Source organism: Miscanthus floridulus, chromosome 3 (genome assembly GCF_019320115.1).
Source record: "Miscanthus floridulus cultivar M001 chromosome 3, ASM1932011v1, whole genome shotgun sequence".
Classification (NCBI taxonomy): Eukaryota; Viridiplantae; Streptophyta; class Magnoliopsida; order Poales; family Poaceae; genus Miscanthus; species Miscanthus floridulus.
In genome coordinates, this window is record NC_089582.1 from 100,182,256 (window position 1) to 100,199,248 (window position 16,993).

General features: G+C 46.5%; 1 protein-coding gene across 1 annotated transcript; it reads left to right on the forward strand.

Moving 5' to 3' along the window:
• The first annotated feature begins 15,584 nt into the window (after positions 1-15,584).
• LOC136546255 (uncharacterized) lies at positions 15,585-16,888 on the forward strand. The gene is made up of 4 exons (XM_066538222.1): positions 15,585-15,931; positions 16,006-16,076; positions 16,213-16,411; positions 16,495-16,888. Exons 1-4 carry the CDS (start codon positions 15,902-15,904, stop codon positions 16,684-16,686), a joined length of 492 nt encoding a protein of 163 aa, XP_066394319.1. The 5' UTR covers positions 15,585-15,901; the 3' UTR covers positions 16,687-16,888.
• Positions 16,889-16,993: the final 105 nt, after the last annotated feature.

Consider the following 16,993-nt stretch of genomic DNA (forward strand, 5'->3'; position numbering starts at 1 on the left):
GGAGGTTTCCAGATTACGCCACAAAATCCAGGGTTCGCTGGTTGAGCCACAAAGCCATGCATCGCACCGGGACGCTCGTGCGGCGTGCGTTGGCCGAAGATGGAAATTCTGGCGATCGCGATACGATTTCGGATGGTCGTGCGGCGACATCGCGAGGATCACATCGCGGAGATGGAGGGATCGCGGACATCGCGGAATTTACCATGGAGGACGTAATTGGAATTTACGCCCCTACGTTAGATTTATTTAGCGTAGGGGGTTATGTGAAAATAGGTCGTGCCACCCTTTAGAGATATAAATATGTGGCACCTAGGGTTGAGAAGGGAGCGGAACGTTTTGGACTCTCGGCGAGTTACTATTCATGCGTGAACAGTACCCGTGAACAGTACTCATGCCCCGGGTTCCGCGTTCATTTTTCCTCTCTCCGGTCTAGCCTAGGGTTTGAATTCTAGTGAGAGGTTTTTGTTGATCTCTCCGATTAAGAGAGGGAGGATGTTCGGGCGGAGGCTAGATGCACTTTTGTAAGTTCAATTACTTAATTTAATCTTTCATCTATAATGATTGATCTTGTGCATCTCGATTGGTTCTTTACAATTCTCGTCAGCATCTGACATAGTCTGCTTGTTTTATTTTTATCTCAAGATCCGTAAGTCCGATTGACGTGATTCCAGTTGGGTTAGTTTCGTAATTTCATCTAGTTTAATCTGACAAATTTTTAGGTCGATCGGAGTTATGGATTTTCGTCCACATCAGGTTTACTAGGTACATGGAGTTCTGGCCAGATTTGAAAAACATGATTTAATCAAGGTTTATGTTTAGGGGAAGGGTTAGAAATTATTTTTGGCTTCCGCGACCATTCAAAACCCCCTCTGGTCGCCCGTTTCGATCCTTCACAGTAGAACCTCGACAGCTCCGCGCGCCTGGCTTGTGCCTTCTCCCGGTGCCGCCTGCCCCCGAGATAGCTGTAGTAGTCCGATTCACTGGTGCCCTTGGCCTGGCAGAGTGTACACGTCCATCCGATTCCGGTCCTGCTCCTCGATGTTTGCAGTTCTTCGACATTTGACCGGCGCCGCTTGCCAGCCAGGTGTTCCTTCAGTTGGCGCTGGCTAGCTGGGTTAACCTGGCAGACAGTGCAGCTCCATTGCCCGAGTGGCTTCTGTTTCTTGACAGGTGAACTTGGTGCGGTCAGCTTCCTCTTCACCCCAGCAGTTCTTTCACGTGTTGGCTGTTTCAGAGCAAAGTTTATTTAGACTCCACAGCACTAGTGAGTGATACTGAATCTCAGGGGAAAAAAAAAGAATAAAATTGGGGAGAGTAGCGCTTGCAATGCACTGGCATGGGTGTCGGGAAACCCACTCTAATTGTAAGTTAGGGCCTGTTTCGTTAAGTTAGGGCCAGCTTCCTCTTCACCCCAGCAGAAGTTCTATCTACTGATGTGCGCAATTTATTTATTTGACTTCATGTGGAGAATAAGGATTTGTATGATGAGAAGATTGGCACAAAAGACAACCCAACTGAGATATGTTAACCAAGTTGGTCCAGAAGACCAAGTTTGAGCATTGCTTGAACTTGATTGGTATTCGTTCTTGCCCGAGTTAGCTCCATGTGGAGCTTTAGCGGCGGTGAATCGGTTACTTGTTGATTTATCCACTCAACATTGAAGCATTTGAGGATTGGGCATTTGGCATCAAGAAGCTTGATGCATCTATGTATGGGTCAATTGTCGTTGAGGTGGAGAATTGTAAGAGTAGCAGCTCCAATTGGCTTCAACTGAAGGGGCATAATTGTAATACTTTCTAAACTCAATCACTCTTTAGCAAAGGATCCAAACCAGCCTAAGGCCTCCTTTGGATTGAAGGATTGGAAAAGGATTTTGGGAGGATTGAGTTTTCAAAGGATTTTTTCCTCTGCGGCTCTTTGGTTCACATGAAAGTAAGAAACAATTCCTTAGGATTGCATTCCTATGGCCCAGTTTTACTGGAAAATAAGCATGAGCTCGGAGCTCTCGGAAACTTTCCTAGCGCAAAAACTGACCGCTCGCGCGCCTCACTCGCTCGTTTTCCCACTTGCTGCTATCACTTCGCGCTTGTATTTTTAGTTAAGGATAAGGAAGGCCAGACGACGGCTCAGGTTAGGGAGATTGAGAGAGAGGGAGCTTGATCCACCAAACCCACCAATAAATGAGAGATTTGTGGGGGATTTAGAGTCTCCTCTCATTTGTTGGCTCCCACCTCTTGTATTTGCTTCATCTCATAATGGATTTTCCTCACAATTCTCAGGTTAGGGAGATTGAGAGAGAGGGAGCTTGTTAATTTTGATTATTCTGCTACCCCTCTGTTATCACAGTTTTCACCACCGGTTTAAAACCGGAGGTGATGAGGATGAGCATCGCCGTCCACTTTTACTGTCAAAACGTGAAACCGACGTGATAAAGCCTTTGGACCTGATGCTTCTGAAGATTGTGTAGTAGTGACAAGGCATATACTACTGTTTTTTTTACTAGGAATGTTTAACCGAAGCTTACATGATCACCATTGGCTCCTAATTACTTTTAATCGCAAAAAGGTTTTGACGGTGAAATGAGCAAGGTTAAGGACACAATGTATTGCAGATTCACAGCAAATACGCAATCACGAACAAATCTGTCTTACCTAAGACTTGAGGAGGGGGGGGGGCGGGGTTAGTCAAAAACTGAAGGTGAAAGAACGTGAGCTTACCTCATTGAACTCTGTACTCTTCTGCTCAACTGCTCAACGTTTGCTTCGTTCTCCTGACCTGCTGCCTTGTACTGAAGACGTCGTTTCTTAGCCTTTGCTACCTTCAGAGCACCAATGGCCTTGGTTCTTGCTTCCACGGCAGCTGCGTTGGACTTGGCCCTGTGCTTCTTCCCTGCACGTGCACGATGCAGCTGTAGCTCGCGCTCGCTAGCTGCGTCCACCTGGCAGACCGCGCAGCTCCATCTCCGGGGTGAGGGTGACTTGGCCCTCTCGCATGACCTGGGTTTCTTGACTGTTATGGTGATTTCTGGCAGTTCCCATCCTAGCGGAGGCTGCGGCGTCTTGGGTCCTGTTGGCTGTCGTAGCCTGTTTGTGTGGGATGTGTGAATGACCTTTGAATCGTCTAGTAATCGGTCTAGAGGGTAGAGATAAAGGGCAATAGACAACGGTAACGGTGTAGACCTAGGAGGCTATCTAGAGGAAGGAGAAGGTGTCGAACCTGAGATCCCAGAGGGAGTGGATCCAGAGGCCTCCATCTGCTTCGTCGGTGAAGTCTGCTCACGGGCAGCGATGGTTGGAGTAGAGGTTGCACGGACGTCGATGCAGAGTAGACGGGGCGTAGCAGTGCAGTGACGATGGGATGACGGTGATGACGGTGGCGGCTTCCCGTCGCTGGCTGCGCGCCCTCTTCGAGATCGGAATTAGGGTTTTTCGGTGGGGTTTGCGGCTCACGGCCAACCTCGTGCTTTGAGCCGCCGGCCCCCACCTCTTTTTATAGCGCAGTGCGATGGGGGCCCACCAACCATGTAGGGTTGGGCGCCCCCGATCAGGGCGCGTGACCAAGGCCCAATAAGCCGTTGGGCTTATTGGTTAGGAGATCAATCTAACATTCTCCCCCTTGATCTCACTATTACTTTTATCTTTAAACTTTAAACTTCAATCATTTTATCCTTACTTATTTCTTCACAGATATTGCATAGAGCATATCTTATCGTCACGGTCAATCGCCGATAGATTTAACAGCCACAATGCACGTCTCTGATCTGAAATAGCCACTTTAACTTTTGGGCCCTTTATAGTCCAGGAATCCTAGGCTTTCCCTTAAACCCATGCCGGCTACATGTTCTCTGAACACGTTGGGTGGTAAGCCTTTTGTAAGCGGATCCGTGAGCATCTTTTCGGTACTTATATGCTCAAGACTTATCATTTGATCCCGGACTTTATCCTTCACAACATAATACTTTACGTCAATGTGTTTGGCAGCATCACTTGACCTATTGTTGTGAGCATACTGTACTGCTGGATTATTATCGCAGTATAACTTCAGTGGTCTATTGATGTCGTCAACCACCTTCAAACCGGGTATGAACTTCTTTAGCCAGTTCACCTGCCCCGTTGCCTCATAACCATGCTACAAACTCGGCATACATTGTGAACGATGTAGTGACGGTTTGTTTTGAGCTTTTCCATGAAATAGCTCCCCCCGCGAGAGTAAACACATATCTAGACGTGGATTTTCTATTATCTCCCGCATAATCAGAATCTGAATATCCCACTATATGAAGTGAATCAGATCTTCTATACGTCATCATGAGGCCTTTTGTTCCTTGCAAATAACGCAAGACTTTCTTTACCAATTTCCAGTGTTCTATTCCAGGATTGCTCTGGAATCTGCCAAGTAACCCGGTAACAAATGCCAAGTCAGGGCGCGTACACACTTGAGCATATTGCAAGCTTCCGACAGCTGAAGCATATGGAACCACTTTCATTTGATCGATCTCATATTGGTTCCTGGGGCATTGAAAATCCCCATATCTGTCGCCCTTGACTATAGGAGCAGGTGAGGGACTACATTTGTGCATACTGAATTTCTTTAAGACTTTTTCTATGTATGCCTTTTGTGACAGTCCTAATACCCCTTTACTTCTATCTCGGTGAATCTCGATCCCTAGAACGAACGAAGCTTTACCAAGATCTTTCATATCAAACTTTGAGGACAAAAACTTCTTTGTTTCCAGTAGTAGACTGACATCACTACTAGCGAGTAAGATATCATCCACATACAGGACAAGGAAGATAAACTTTCCATTCTTAAACTTTGCGTAGACACAATTGTCCTCAACATTATCTTTAAACCCAAAATTCTTTATTGTCTGATCAAACTTTAAGTACCACTGTCTTGAAGCTTGTTTTAATCCATAAATGGATTTCTTTAGGCGGCATCCCAAACGTTCTTTTCCTTCCATGACAAAACCTTTCGGTTGTGCCATGTAAACATTTTCCTCTAAGTCTCCGTTGAGAAATGCCGTCTTTACATCCATCTGATGTAATTCCAAATCGTAATGTGCCACTAATGCCATTATGATTCTGAAGGAATCCTTACATGAGACTGGAGAAAAGGTCTTATTGTAATCAATCCTTTCTCTTTGTGTAAAGCCTTTTGCCACAAGTCGGGCTTTATATCTCTCTATATTCCCTTGAGAGTCAAGTTTTGTTTTGTAGATCCATTTACAGCCTACTGTTTTGGCTCCTTTAGGAATTATCTCTAAATCCCAAACTTTATTTGCATTCATTGATCTCATCTCATCTTCCATGGCCTCAAGCCACTTTGATGAATGATCACTTTTCATTGCTTCTTCAAATGAGGTGGGATCATCCTCCATTTGAAATTCTTCAGTGTTGTACACTTCATAATCAGTAGGAATAGCTGATTTTCTAACTCTTTGAGACCTTCTAGGGGCCTCCTCAATTGGCACATTTTCTGTTTGAGGCTGTTGTTGCTCCCCCTCATGTGTGGCAATAGGTTCTATAGGATCCTGAGGCACAGGTTCCTCATCATCATTCATTGTTGCCACAGGCGGGATAACAACAGATGCTGGCACCACAGTGTCTTGTACTGTAGGTGCAGCAACAGCAGGTAGTGAGAAAAATGGCTCATGAATGATCGGAGTGGGTGCATACACCCGCTTCTCTTTAAGGTTAATTTCTCGAGCTACCATGCTCCCCCTTATTATTTCATCCTCTAGGAAGACAGCGTGTCTCGTTTCCACAAACTTCGTATGTCTGTTAGGACAGTAGAAACAAAAACCTTTTGACTTTTCTGGGTAGCCAATGAAATGGCAACTCACTATTTTGGGATCTAGCTTCCCAATGTTTGGGTTAAAAACTTTAGCCTCAGCAGGGCTCCCCCACACACGCAAGTGGTTAAGTGAGGGTACTCTTCCTGTCCACAACTCATACGGTGTTTTGGGCACCGACTTACTTGGTACTCTATTGAGAATATGAATGGCGGTTTTTAACGCCTCCATCCACAGACTCGTGGGTAAAGTGGAGTAACTTATCATACTACGCACCATATCCATCAGGGTACGGTTACGCCTTTCAGCTACTCCATTCTGCTGAGGTTCGCCCGGTGTTGAATACTGGGCGACTATACCATTCTCCTATAAGAACCTTGCAAAAGGTCCAGGAACTTGTCCACATGGGGTATGCCGACCGTAGTACTCTCCTCCACGGTCAGACCTGACTATCTTAATCTTTAAATCATGCTGATTTTCAACTTCTGCTTTAAATATTTTAAATTTATCCAACGCTTCTGTTCTTTCTTTAATTGGATAAATGTAGCCAAACCGAGAGTAATCGTCTGTGAATGTTATGAATGAATCATAACCATCCACACTTTTCACAGGAAAAGGACCACATATGTCTGTGTGAATAATCTGTAGAATTCCTGCGCTTCATTTGACATCTTTCTTAATTTTCTTTACATACTTTCCTTTTATGCAATCTCTACATTGTTCTAACTCTGAGAGCTCTAATGGAGGAAGAATATCATTCTTAACTAGTCTTTCTATTCCCCCCCTCGAAATATGGCCTAAACGACAGTGCTATAATTTCGACAACGCATCTTGAGCTCTCTTTCGTTTTCTGTTTCCATTGTTCGATGAGGATATATTTTCATTCACATCACATACGGAATTCACATTTTCACGAAGTGATAACAAATAAAGCTCGTCTTGTCGGAAGGCAAGACCAATACATTTATCATTAAACAATATCTGACATTTGCCATTTCCAAAATGGCAATCATAACCATCATGGTCCAACTTTGATACACTAATCAAATTTCTTTGCAAAGAAGGTACATAAAGAACATCTCTAAGAATAATTATGAAGCCATCAGCAAGCTCTAACGGAAGATCACCAACGGCCTCAACATCTGCTTATTCTCCATTTGCGACTTTAATGAAACTTTCGCTTCTTTGCAAAGTTCTCATCGAACGGAATCCCTGTAATGAATTAGCAATATGAATAGTTGCACCTGAATCAATCCACCAAGTAGATTTTGAAAACTTTACATACAAGGATTCATTTACGAACGTAATAATGTTCTCACCTTTATTCTTCATTATCATCTTTAAGAAATCAGGACAATTCTTTTTATAATGCCCCGTCTTCTTGCAGTGGAGACACTGGTCTTTAGCCACTGGGAATGGCTGGTTCTGAGACTGTTGCATGGGACCTTTTCCAGATGATTTGGAGGAAGAGCTGTTATTATAGTTCTTTTTCTTATCTTTTAGGTAGTTGACAGAACCACCTTGTGAAACTTTTATTCTTTCCTCCTCCTGCACACACATGGCAATGAGCTTTTCTAAATCCCATTTTTCAGGCTGTATGTTGTAATTAACAACAAATGTGTCAAATTCTTTAGGCAAAGAAGCAAAAATCAAATGAATGAGGAACTCATCCTTGAGTGCCAAATCTATTGGTTTGAGCTTAGATGCCAGATTGCTCATTCTCAGTATGTGCTCTCTAATACCACTGCCGCCACTAGAGTACCTTTCTGTAACCAGCTGCTTGATCAGCTGGGTTGCATATGTCTTTGAAGAGCCAGTGAACTGACTCTTTATTCTATCTAAGTACTCTGTGACCGTGTCACAGTCTGGAATTGAGCCCACAATGGCAGGCTCAATCGTGTTCTTTATCACTGTCAAATACTTCTTGTTGGCAGTGACCCATTTCCTATGCTCAAGGTCATAGGACATCTTTACGGGAGCAAAATCCCGCTCTCTGTTCTGCCATGCAGTATCAGTCTCATCTGTCTCCCTCACCGGTGCCACAGGTTCTTTGGGGCACGGTGTGGTGACAACCCAGTCCACCTCAGCGAGGATAAAGGCTAGGTCTATCTTTTTCTTCCACTCAATATAGTTATCACCTTTTAGAGTGGGGATCTCTTTGATACAACTCATCAAGTTGTATCCTCCTGAAAACATAATTCAAATAGGGTGAGAACAGAAATAACAACAATAATTGCATGCCTTAATTTAACGTTGGTCAAAATTAAAATATACAATTATTTTCTACACTAATTCTACATCACCGTTGGTCAGAAATAGAATTAATGTATAACAAAAACATTATAATATTGCCATTAATCAACGTTGGTCAGAATAACAACAATATTATAATCAATTTAAAACATATCCATTTTCAAAATTAAATTCTCCCGTTGGTTCGAATTTAATAATGAAAATTACATCTTTAAATACGCAGCGGAAACTTTAATATTTAATAATCTTTTTCCTATTTTCCAGAAGCAAATTTACTATTTACTGAACAAAAAATATCGTTGGATAAATTTTATACAGAAAATTATCATAAAAATCAATTCAAATTGATCAAACTGTTTTCTGGAAAATAAGAAAAACAAAAACTGTGACTTTTTCTGTTCATTTGACCATTTCGGCCCAGCCAGCACACGCGCGGCCCACGGCCTGCCCACGCGCGCGCGCTCGCCTGCGCATTCGGCCCAGCTGCCGCGGCCCATCCGCGCGCTCCAGCGCACCCGGCGCCCAGCCGCGCGGCGCTCTCTCCCCGCGCCCAGGCCGCAACCTGGGCCTGGGCCGGGATTTCGGCCTCGCGCCCTTTCCCGCCTGGGCTGCGGCGCTGGCCTAGTCGCTCGTGGCCGTCCATCTCCATCCGACGGCTGCCCGCGCGCGTCGCGAGATCAAAACCCCAGCGACCGGCGTGGCGCCCTTGACCTAGCATCATTCGGCTTCGCTCTCTCTCTCTCTCTTCGCCCCTCACTGCTCTCTCCTCTCCACTCAGTCCCGCCGCAGCAGACACCGAGCGAGGAGCTTCGACGGCGAGAGAGAGCTCAGCAAGCCCCGGCACCGTCTCCGCCCCCCTCGCCGGCGTGCGCGCTCCCCAGCGGGTGAACGCGCCGCCGTCGAGCGGCCTGGTCGCGGCGCCCTAGTGGCCGTTCCGGCGAGCAGATCACCCCCGGCCGACCCTTTCTTTTCCCCGCGCGGCGGCGTGCACGACGGTGAGGTGAGCCGAGCCGAGCCACCCTCTTCCTTTTCTTTCCCCTTTCGGTTTCTTTGATTCGGATTTGGCCCGATTTTCCGATTAGGGTTAGGGTTTGCTTTACCGATTTGAAATCGGTTCTTTTCCCCTTCTCAGTCAATCACCGAGCGGGTTAGGGTATGGGTTGGAGACGGCACTGTTTTCCCTGAGCCACGGCCGAGCCAGGCCTCTGTTCGCGCGCCAACCATGGCGGCGGTGATAGCTTTTCCGCGCGGCGGCGGTGTCGGGAGGACCGGGTAGGTTCCCCTCTTTATACTTTTCCTTCCCTAAAACCCGATCTAGGGTTAGGGTTTCATCAGATCCGATCCGAGATCGTGATCTCATTCTTTCTCTACCCCTATCTAGATCTACGTGCTAGTAGGCTCTGATGCCATTGTGAATGACCTTTGAATCGTCTAGCAGTCGGTCTAGAGGGTAGAGATAAAGGGCAGTAGACAACGGTAACGGTGTAGACCTAGGAGGCTATCTAGAGGAAGGAGAAGGTGTCGAACCTGAGATCCCAGAGGGAGTGGATCCAGAGGCCTCCATCTGCTTCGTCGGTGAAGTCTGCTCACGGGCAGCGATGGTTGGAGTAGAGGTTGCACGGACGTCGATGCAGAGTAGACGGGGCGTAGCAGTGCAGTGACGATGGGATGACGGTGATGACGGTGGCGGCTTCCCGTCGCTGGCTGCGCGCCCTCTTCGAGATCGGAATTAGGGTTTTTCGGTGGGGTTTGCGGCTCACGGCCAACCTCGTGCTTTGAGCCGCCGGCCCCCACCTCTTTTTATAGCGCAGTGCGACGGGGGCCCACCAACCATGTAGGGTTAGGCGCTCCCGATCAGGGCGCGTGACCAAGGCCCAATAAGCCGTTGGACTTATTGGTTATGAGATCAATCTAACAGGATGCAGCTAGATTAGTAGACCTTCGGTAACAGAATCGATGAAGGAACAAGTAACGGTAGGAATGACACGTGCAGATTCTTCGATTGAATCAGTTGCTGCTGAAGTTTTGGGAGTGATTGAACTGAGGTCACCAAGAACGATCCTGCTTCCTTGATGGAAATTGGGTACAGCGCTGGCACAGATTCTTCGATTTTGATAGTCGACGCAAGGAAACTCAAGAGTCGCTGCTGCCTTGGATTGTGGACGAAATGAAACAAAAAATATGATTGCATACCGTGTCTGTGTGGCGTAGAGCCGCAGGATCTCGGGCTCTCGGCGAGCGAACTCCATTGCAAACTCTTCAAGAACTGGGGTGGCAATAAAAGCGTTCTCGGATCAAAGCCCGGGCTTCCAGGACGTCTCGGATCAAAGCCCTCTACAGTTCGAAAAAGTTATTACAGGTAAGAAATTCATAGCCCCTAAAGATTTAATCAAGCATACCAATTCTTTGCTTTCATTAGAGAATGAGAAGAAACACGTTTCTCTAGACCAAAGAGAAATAGGACAAGGCAATAAAGTTTCTACTCAATGCATGTGAAAAATGTATGATCGAGAAACACATTATAGCATACTACGGTTAAAAAAACATTATAGCATACTAAATTTAGCATTGCAAAGAAACGAATCATCTAGCAACAAAAACACTCACTCTCCAAGGATTTGTAACTTCTCAGCATCCCGCTGTCCAAAGCGCTCAGCTGCATCCCCAGTAAGAGCAGTGTAGTCATTCCCCGTCGTTTGCCCCTCTGTAACAAAAGCAACCAAAATCACAAAGAGGGACAGACAAACTCAAGCCCATCAACAGTTGAGATTCCACTACTTACTCTGGCCACAGCTCATTGGCACTTCTGGGTCAACTTTTCTAGTGGTATTAACTGCTTCGAAGGTGAACCTTTTAGCAAAATCCAATTAGGCCTCATCCACATTTTTCTTCTTCTTCGAAATTTTTGACCCCGACTCTGATGTCAAACCAGAGCCCAATGTCGATGGCGTTGAACCTGACATCATCAGCAAGGAATTCTTTGGGTTCCCCTTTCGTGATCGCACTGCAACAACTTCCTCCTCGTCTTCCTCATCCAGCTCCACCTCCTCAGAATCATCCTCCACAACAGTATCCCTCTTCCAGTCCTCGTCCTCAGTGGAATCCCCTGCGCTATCCTCTGCCACAGCCGGTGATTTTGCCACCGAGGTATCAGACATCCGCCGGAGACGCCGCAGCTTCCTTGCCGGCGGCGGGGCCGAGTCCTCAACGGCGGCGGCCGACTCGAACTTCTCCTTCCCGAGATCGACCTCCTCTTCGCCGCCGTCGGCGTACTTCACGCGGTGCCTGCGGGAGGCCGCGTCGTAGGCCCACCCTCCCCTTGTACCTCGCGTCGTCCAGCGGCCAGTACACCCGCAGCCGCCGTGCGGGGCGACGGCATCACGCTCCTCCTTATCCTTCTTCCCCTTCTTCTGTTTCTGCTGCGGCTGCGGCAGCTCGGGAGGGGAAGGGGATACCGCGGCAAGCGGGGACCTCGTCCTCGCACTGCGGTTCAGCGGCGACGGAGAGGGCTTGGACGCGCCGGGTCTCGGGCCCGAGGGTCGGGGAGGGGGTGGGGGAGGAGGAGAAAAAGGCGGTGATCTGGCTCTGTTTCCGCACGAGCGGCGAGCGGGCATTGCTGGCTCGGCGCGACGCCATTGCGGAGGGGAGCGAAGGAATGGTCAATGGCTGCTCTCCTCTCGGCGTCCGCGGGTGTCCGTTTAGGGCCCATTCGGTTACAGCAAAACTAGTCCAGGAATTATTCCAACGGATGAAACTTATACAAATTTAGCTAGTATTCCCGCCAGAAATTTTTTCAGGTGAGCATTCCCGATGAAACGAACGAGCCCTTAGGGCTACTTTGGCAACTCAGGGCCGATTTGCCCAGGGCACGGAATCCGCTACGGGGAAATAATTGGACGATCGTTTCCCCGGGAGCCATTCCCCGTTCTTCCCCCAGTTCATGTCATCGTTTGGAAGCAGGGTGTAGGTACGGCCGGGGTGCAGAATTGCAGGTTTGAGTTTGACAAGGTAGCAGCGTGTGGGCTGGCCTGCCGTAAGTTATATAACGTTAATCAATGTATACAACTTGCATGTTTACTATGGCCATTGACTGAGCTTACTTATTCTAAGCCTGTAGTGTAAATTGCGCAATGTTTTGAATTACAAATAAACACTGAAACCCAGTTCACAGAAACATTCTGAAGACAAAATAAAGAAACAAAAAAATGTTATTACTTTAAAATATATTTCCTTAATCCAAACGTGCATAACAATTAAATAGCTCCCCAATGAACTCATGAGTGACACCTCAGCTGAATTTATGCACCTTAGTTCCTAATTTAGTAGTAATAATGAACTTAAGAATGAAACACAAACTTTCGTAATTTCTAAACAAATTTACAAGTTATCGTCAATAATTCCATGGGTCTTTAGCTTTCATGTTGACCTCTAGTTTCAAATACAAGTTGTTGCTGGCCCACGCTGCCTGTTGCAAACTAAGAACTTGTTAGTAAAAGTCAGACAAAATGACAGGCTAAAAGTCTGAACATTTTGTGCGACCACAAAACAAAATTAGCCGGAAAGGATAGACTTGTGTATCAACAACAAACTCACCTGCAACTTGAGGATGTCCTTCTGAATCATCGTGAATACATCTTACACTGCAGTTTCCAATTGCATGAGAGGCTATGAGAGCAACCAAATCAGTGAGAGAAGCAAGAACAAGATATGTGCACCAGCATTTACACTTTTAATTCCAGTCACGTTGGTAAGACAAGTATCTTTTACTGAATGAACAAATGACAATTGTAATCATTCAAGAATGAAGGAAACCAGAGAACAGTTTAGTAAGTAACCTTTGAGCTCCTTGATCTACCAGTTCGAAAACTGGTAGATCTGATACATCTAAAGTATAGTGTTTGACAAAGACCAATTCAAAAACTGGTAGATCTGACGACAGAAAGAGGTTGCTTACCTCATTGAAGAGAACATTCAGCAGCATAGTATAGTGTTTGACAAAGACCATGACGGATAGAGAAGCTTAAGTTTTTTTGGTCCTCTGCTGGCCGTGGTTCTCATGCTGCTGCTGCATCATAGCGAGCTGATGGTGCCCATCCATCATGTTCTGCATGGCAGATTGCAATGTCAATTGTAGTTTGATCTCACCAACCAAATATATACAGAAGAAAGTGCTTCACGCTTCATCCACCACACCAACCTACTTTTCTCAAATCAGTCTCGATATTAGGTGTGAGTGATGACTGTAGGTTTGTAGTGACTAGCTACTACTGAAATTCCATGCACTAATTACAATACCCAGCTGCTACTACTGACCATGAATCAGTTCTGAAAGAAAAGAGTTACTAAATGACAATGACTATGGTGCTTTTTCAGCAGCACCTCTCCAATGTTTTCACTCGACTAGATCACATGGGCAAAAATATTATTCTTATGCGACCGAACTAATCACTAATCTCTAACACCACTATCTCCTGACAGTAGAGTAAGTAGACAACAATTAAACTGATCGATCTGATACATCTAAAGTACCAAAGACAGGTAGGAAGATGGGAATCTAAATAACTTACCTACAGCCTGCGCGACACCTGTCGATGAATCGAAACAAACTTTTCACAAAGCTTTCTGCAGGCCTATAGTGGACAGAAACGAGACACATGTAAGTGCTTCTGCATTGAAATATGAATGAACAATCAGTGTCATCTAAATTGCTAAAAGCATCAGGAAGAAATGAAGTTAGATTCCAATTCGATCTGATAATAATTGAGTGACATTGAATCGCAAAATGCTAGCAGCAAATCATTTAATCCTGAACAGCTATCCTGAAATTAATCACTGGATGACACATCTCTGAAACTTAGTTCTGAACTATGAAGTTCATATCAGAAAACATTTTTTTAAGTAACCTTTGAGCTCCTTGATCTACCAGTTCAAAAACTAATTCAGATATGTGCTTTAGCAAGTAAGGTAGAGATATAGATCAGGAACAGAACAATTTTGCATACGGTTGTATGGACCACACACATATAGGATTGAAAGAAATTTTGTGTGGCACAGTTAAAGTTTGACCAAAAACCAGCAACTATGAACAATGTACCTGTGACTCTGAAAATAAATTTTACATTCAGTTTTGGAAGTTTAGTCTGGAAGCAGTTTTAGGAATAACATGTCTGGAAAATTTGAACAAATCTATAGTATCAATCCTGGTATATCAAATGGCATTTTTTAGGTTAGCTAGCATATGGCGATCAATAGTTTTGAAGACATTCAAATTTGCCAAGAGACAACATTTTGCTAATTCTAAAGTTGAATCTTGAATTATTAATTCTACACCAAATTTACCAAACTTTAGGACCTTATATCTTATAAACTGTTGATAATTCACCATTGATCCTTAGACCAATATAGTAGCTCATTGTACCAGGAATAACTTTTGTTAAAGCCGACTAAATCATTTACACATGAAATCAAGAGATCGGAGGGGGATAATTGAGTGAGATTAATTATGACTGAACTTGAGTTCAGTTAGCACCGACGCAGCAGTCTGCTCTGCCATACAGCTGCTTCACGCCTTCACCTGCTCATCCCTGAGCGCCATCGCTAAAATGCGCTGCCCTAGTTCCTCCGCCTCAACACACAAACAACCAACTGTAGCCCAAACCTGGATCTACAAGGGCCAGTGAGAGGAACAGAGAGAAGAAACCCTAGCAGAGGCAGGGAGGTGCGGATGGAGGAGGAGGTTCGGGACTCACCATGCGGAGGCGGAGGTGCTCGTAGAGGAGAACCAGCGGTGGCGACGACAAAGGGACGATCCATGCCTCCATAGTGACAACGGCGGATGGTGCGGTCTCAAGTCTCAACCGAGGCGGAGTCGGGAAGAAGAAGCGATACGTCGTGACTCATGAAACAGCGGGCGGGGAAGCGCTCTCGGCCTGATGACTCGTGGCTTCCCGTCCCGTGGAAAACGAAGGGATGGGGCTGCAGTTCCGCGTTTCGTGGGCTTCCAAAGGGCACAAGGCATTGGCGCAGGGGAGCTTGCCCCGCGTTTTCCTGGCCCGAGGAAACTACAGGGAACCTGGCGGTTTCTGTGCTTCCAAAGTAGCCCTTAGGGTTTTCTCCTTTTGCGGGGAATTGCTGGCGGGAGGGGATTAGCAGGGGAATGAGATCCTCTAACTTCGACCTCAGTGACAACTTCGACCTCAGTGACAGCCCTCCTTGCCTCACCTCTCGTCGGCGCCGAGCTTACGAGCCGAATTTTTAATTTTTTTTGGCCTTTTTTTTAAGTTATTCACAAATATAGCACCGGAGGAATGCTTTCAAAATCTAGACCTTAGCTCGGCGCTATCGTTGGTGGCGCCGATGTTATATATCTCGATATCAGAGGGTTTGGCGCCTAGGTCGAGGGGTTACGTCGGCATCAAAGTAGAGCAGGGGTGATATGACAGCTCGGGGCCGTGGATCTTAGCGTCAAGTTTGACGCCGAGCTTGGCGTCAAAGATCCCGGCGTTAAGCCGGCCTTATAGGTGGGTCCGTTTCCTTTCTCTCTTAGCTTCTCTTCCTTTCTCTCCCACTCCTTCCCCTGCCCGACACCTCTCGCCGCCGGCGCCGCTCGTCCTCGTCCCGCGCCCTCATCCCCAGGTGCATCGAGCCGGCGGGCCGCCCCGCCCGCCTCGCCGCGGCCGCTGCGCCCCGCCCACACCGGCGGCCGCGGCGGCACGCCGCGCCCTGCCCGCGCCGGCCGGCCTCTCCAACTCGGCCACCGCGCCCCGCCCGCGCCGTCCGTGCGCCCCGCCCTGTCCGGCCCCGGTGCCGCCCGGCCGCGCGCCGGCCCGTGCACCCTGTCCCGCGCCTCGCCCCATGCGCCGTCCGCGGCCTACGCCCAGTCCCGTGCGCCTTCTTGGAGCTGATACAATTAAGTATATCTGTGATTAGACTTGGAGCTGATACAACATTTGATGCAGGCGACTGAGGCAAAGAAGAAGATGCTGGCGAGCACAAAGAGGAGAAGCCTCGCCTTGCTTGCTGAAGTCAAGTATGACAGTTCTTCGGCTCTTGCTTTATCGCTCCATGTTACTATGCTATATGCCTATATCATCTTGTTATTCTTCATGCTGGCATTATTATTGTTTTTCAGCTTCACTAACTGTGTAGCTGCTTTCTGCTGCAAGGTTCTTGCGAAGGAAGTACCAGTCCTTTCTGAAGGGTGACTCGCAGCAGAAACATTACAAGTTGAAGAAGCAGACTCGGTACATGCCATCCCCATTGGGAAGCAACAAGCCTACAACGCTAGCCGATCATGGTGCAGGGACCGAAGTGCCTTCTACCAGCAAAAACCCAAACCATGACTTAAATCAAGATTCTGTTCCAGTAAGTGATGGAGTTCATGAATTAACATAATCTGTACAAGAAAAGTATTTTTATGGCAATTAAAAGGGCTTTCTTGTCTGCAGAATGACGTGGGGAATGATCGCCAGGTGCAACAGGGCCATCTAGAAGTTGAAAAGTTTGATCAGGTCAGGGTGGACGAAGATATGATGACAGCTGATGTCAAATTATCAGTTTGTAAGGATACAGGAAACTCTCTAGCAAGTGAAGGTAAGAGGGCGGTTCCATGGCAAGACCAGTTAGCGTTGAAGGCTTAGGCCCTCAGTTGATGTGGCTAAGAAATAAGCTACTTCTCCGTTAGCTGGCTTTGCAACTGTATCCCTCAAATGCTCAGTAGTGCTTTGTACAGAAACAATGGGACATGATAGTTATATCCATGTTACATTGCCTGATTGACAAACTCAGATGGTTGTACCATCCTCCTAAGCAAGTTAGACAAGAGGATTGTGATTTTATGAATGGTTCTGTCCAAATTTTGGATTGATTGCTTTGAATATTCGTTTGTGCACTGAATGTATTTTCAGTCTTCCAGACAAACAAACGCTTTAGCAATGATCATGAATT

Coding starts and splice junctions, on each gene's coding strand:
- LOC136546255 (XM_066538222.1), top strand. CDS start 15,902: ATGCGCCGTCCGCGGCCTACGCCCAGTCCC. Junction 15,932..16,005: donor CGCGGCCTACGCCCAGTCCC/GTGCGCCTTCTT, acceptor CATTTGATGCAG/GCGACTGAGGCAAAGAAGAA. Junction 16,412..16,494: donor TAAATCAAGATTCTGTTCCA/GTAAGTGATGGA, acceptor TCTTGTCTGCAG/AATGACGTGGGGAATGATCG.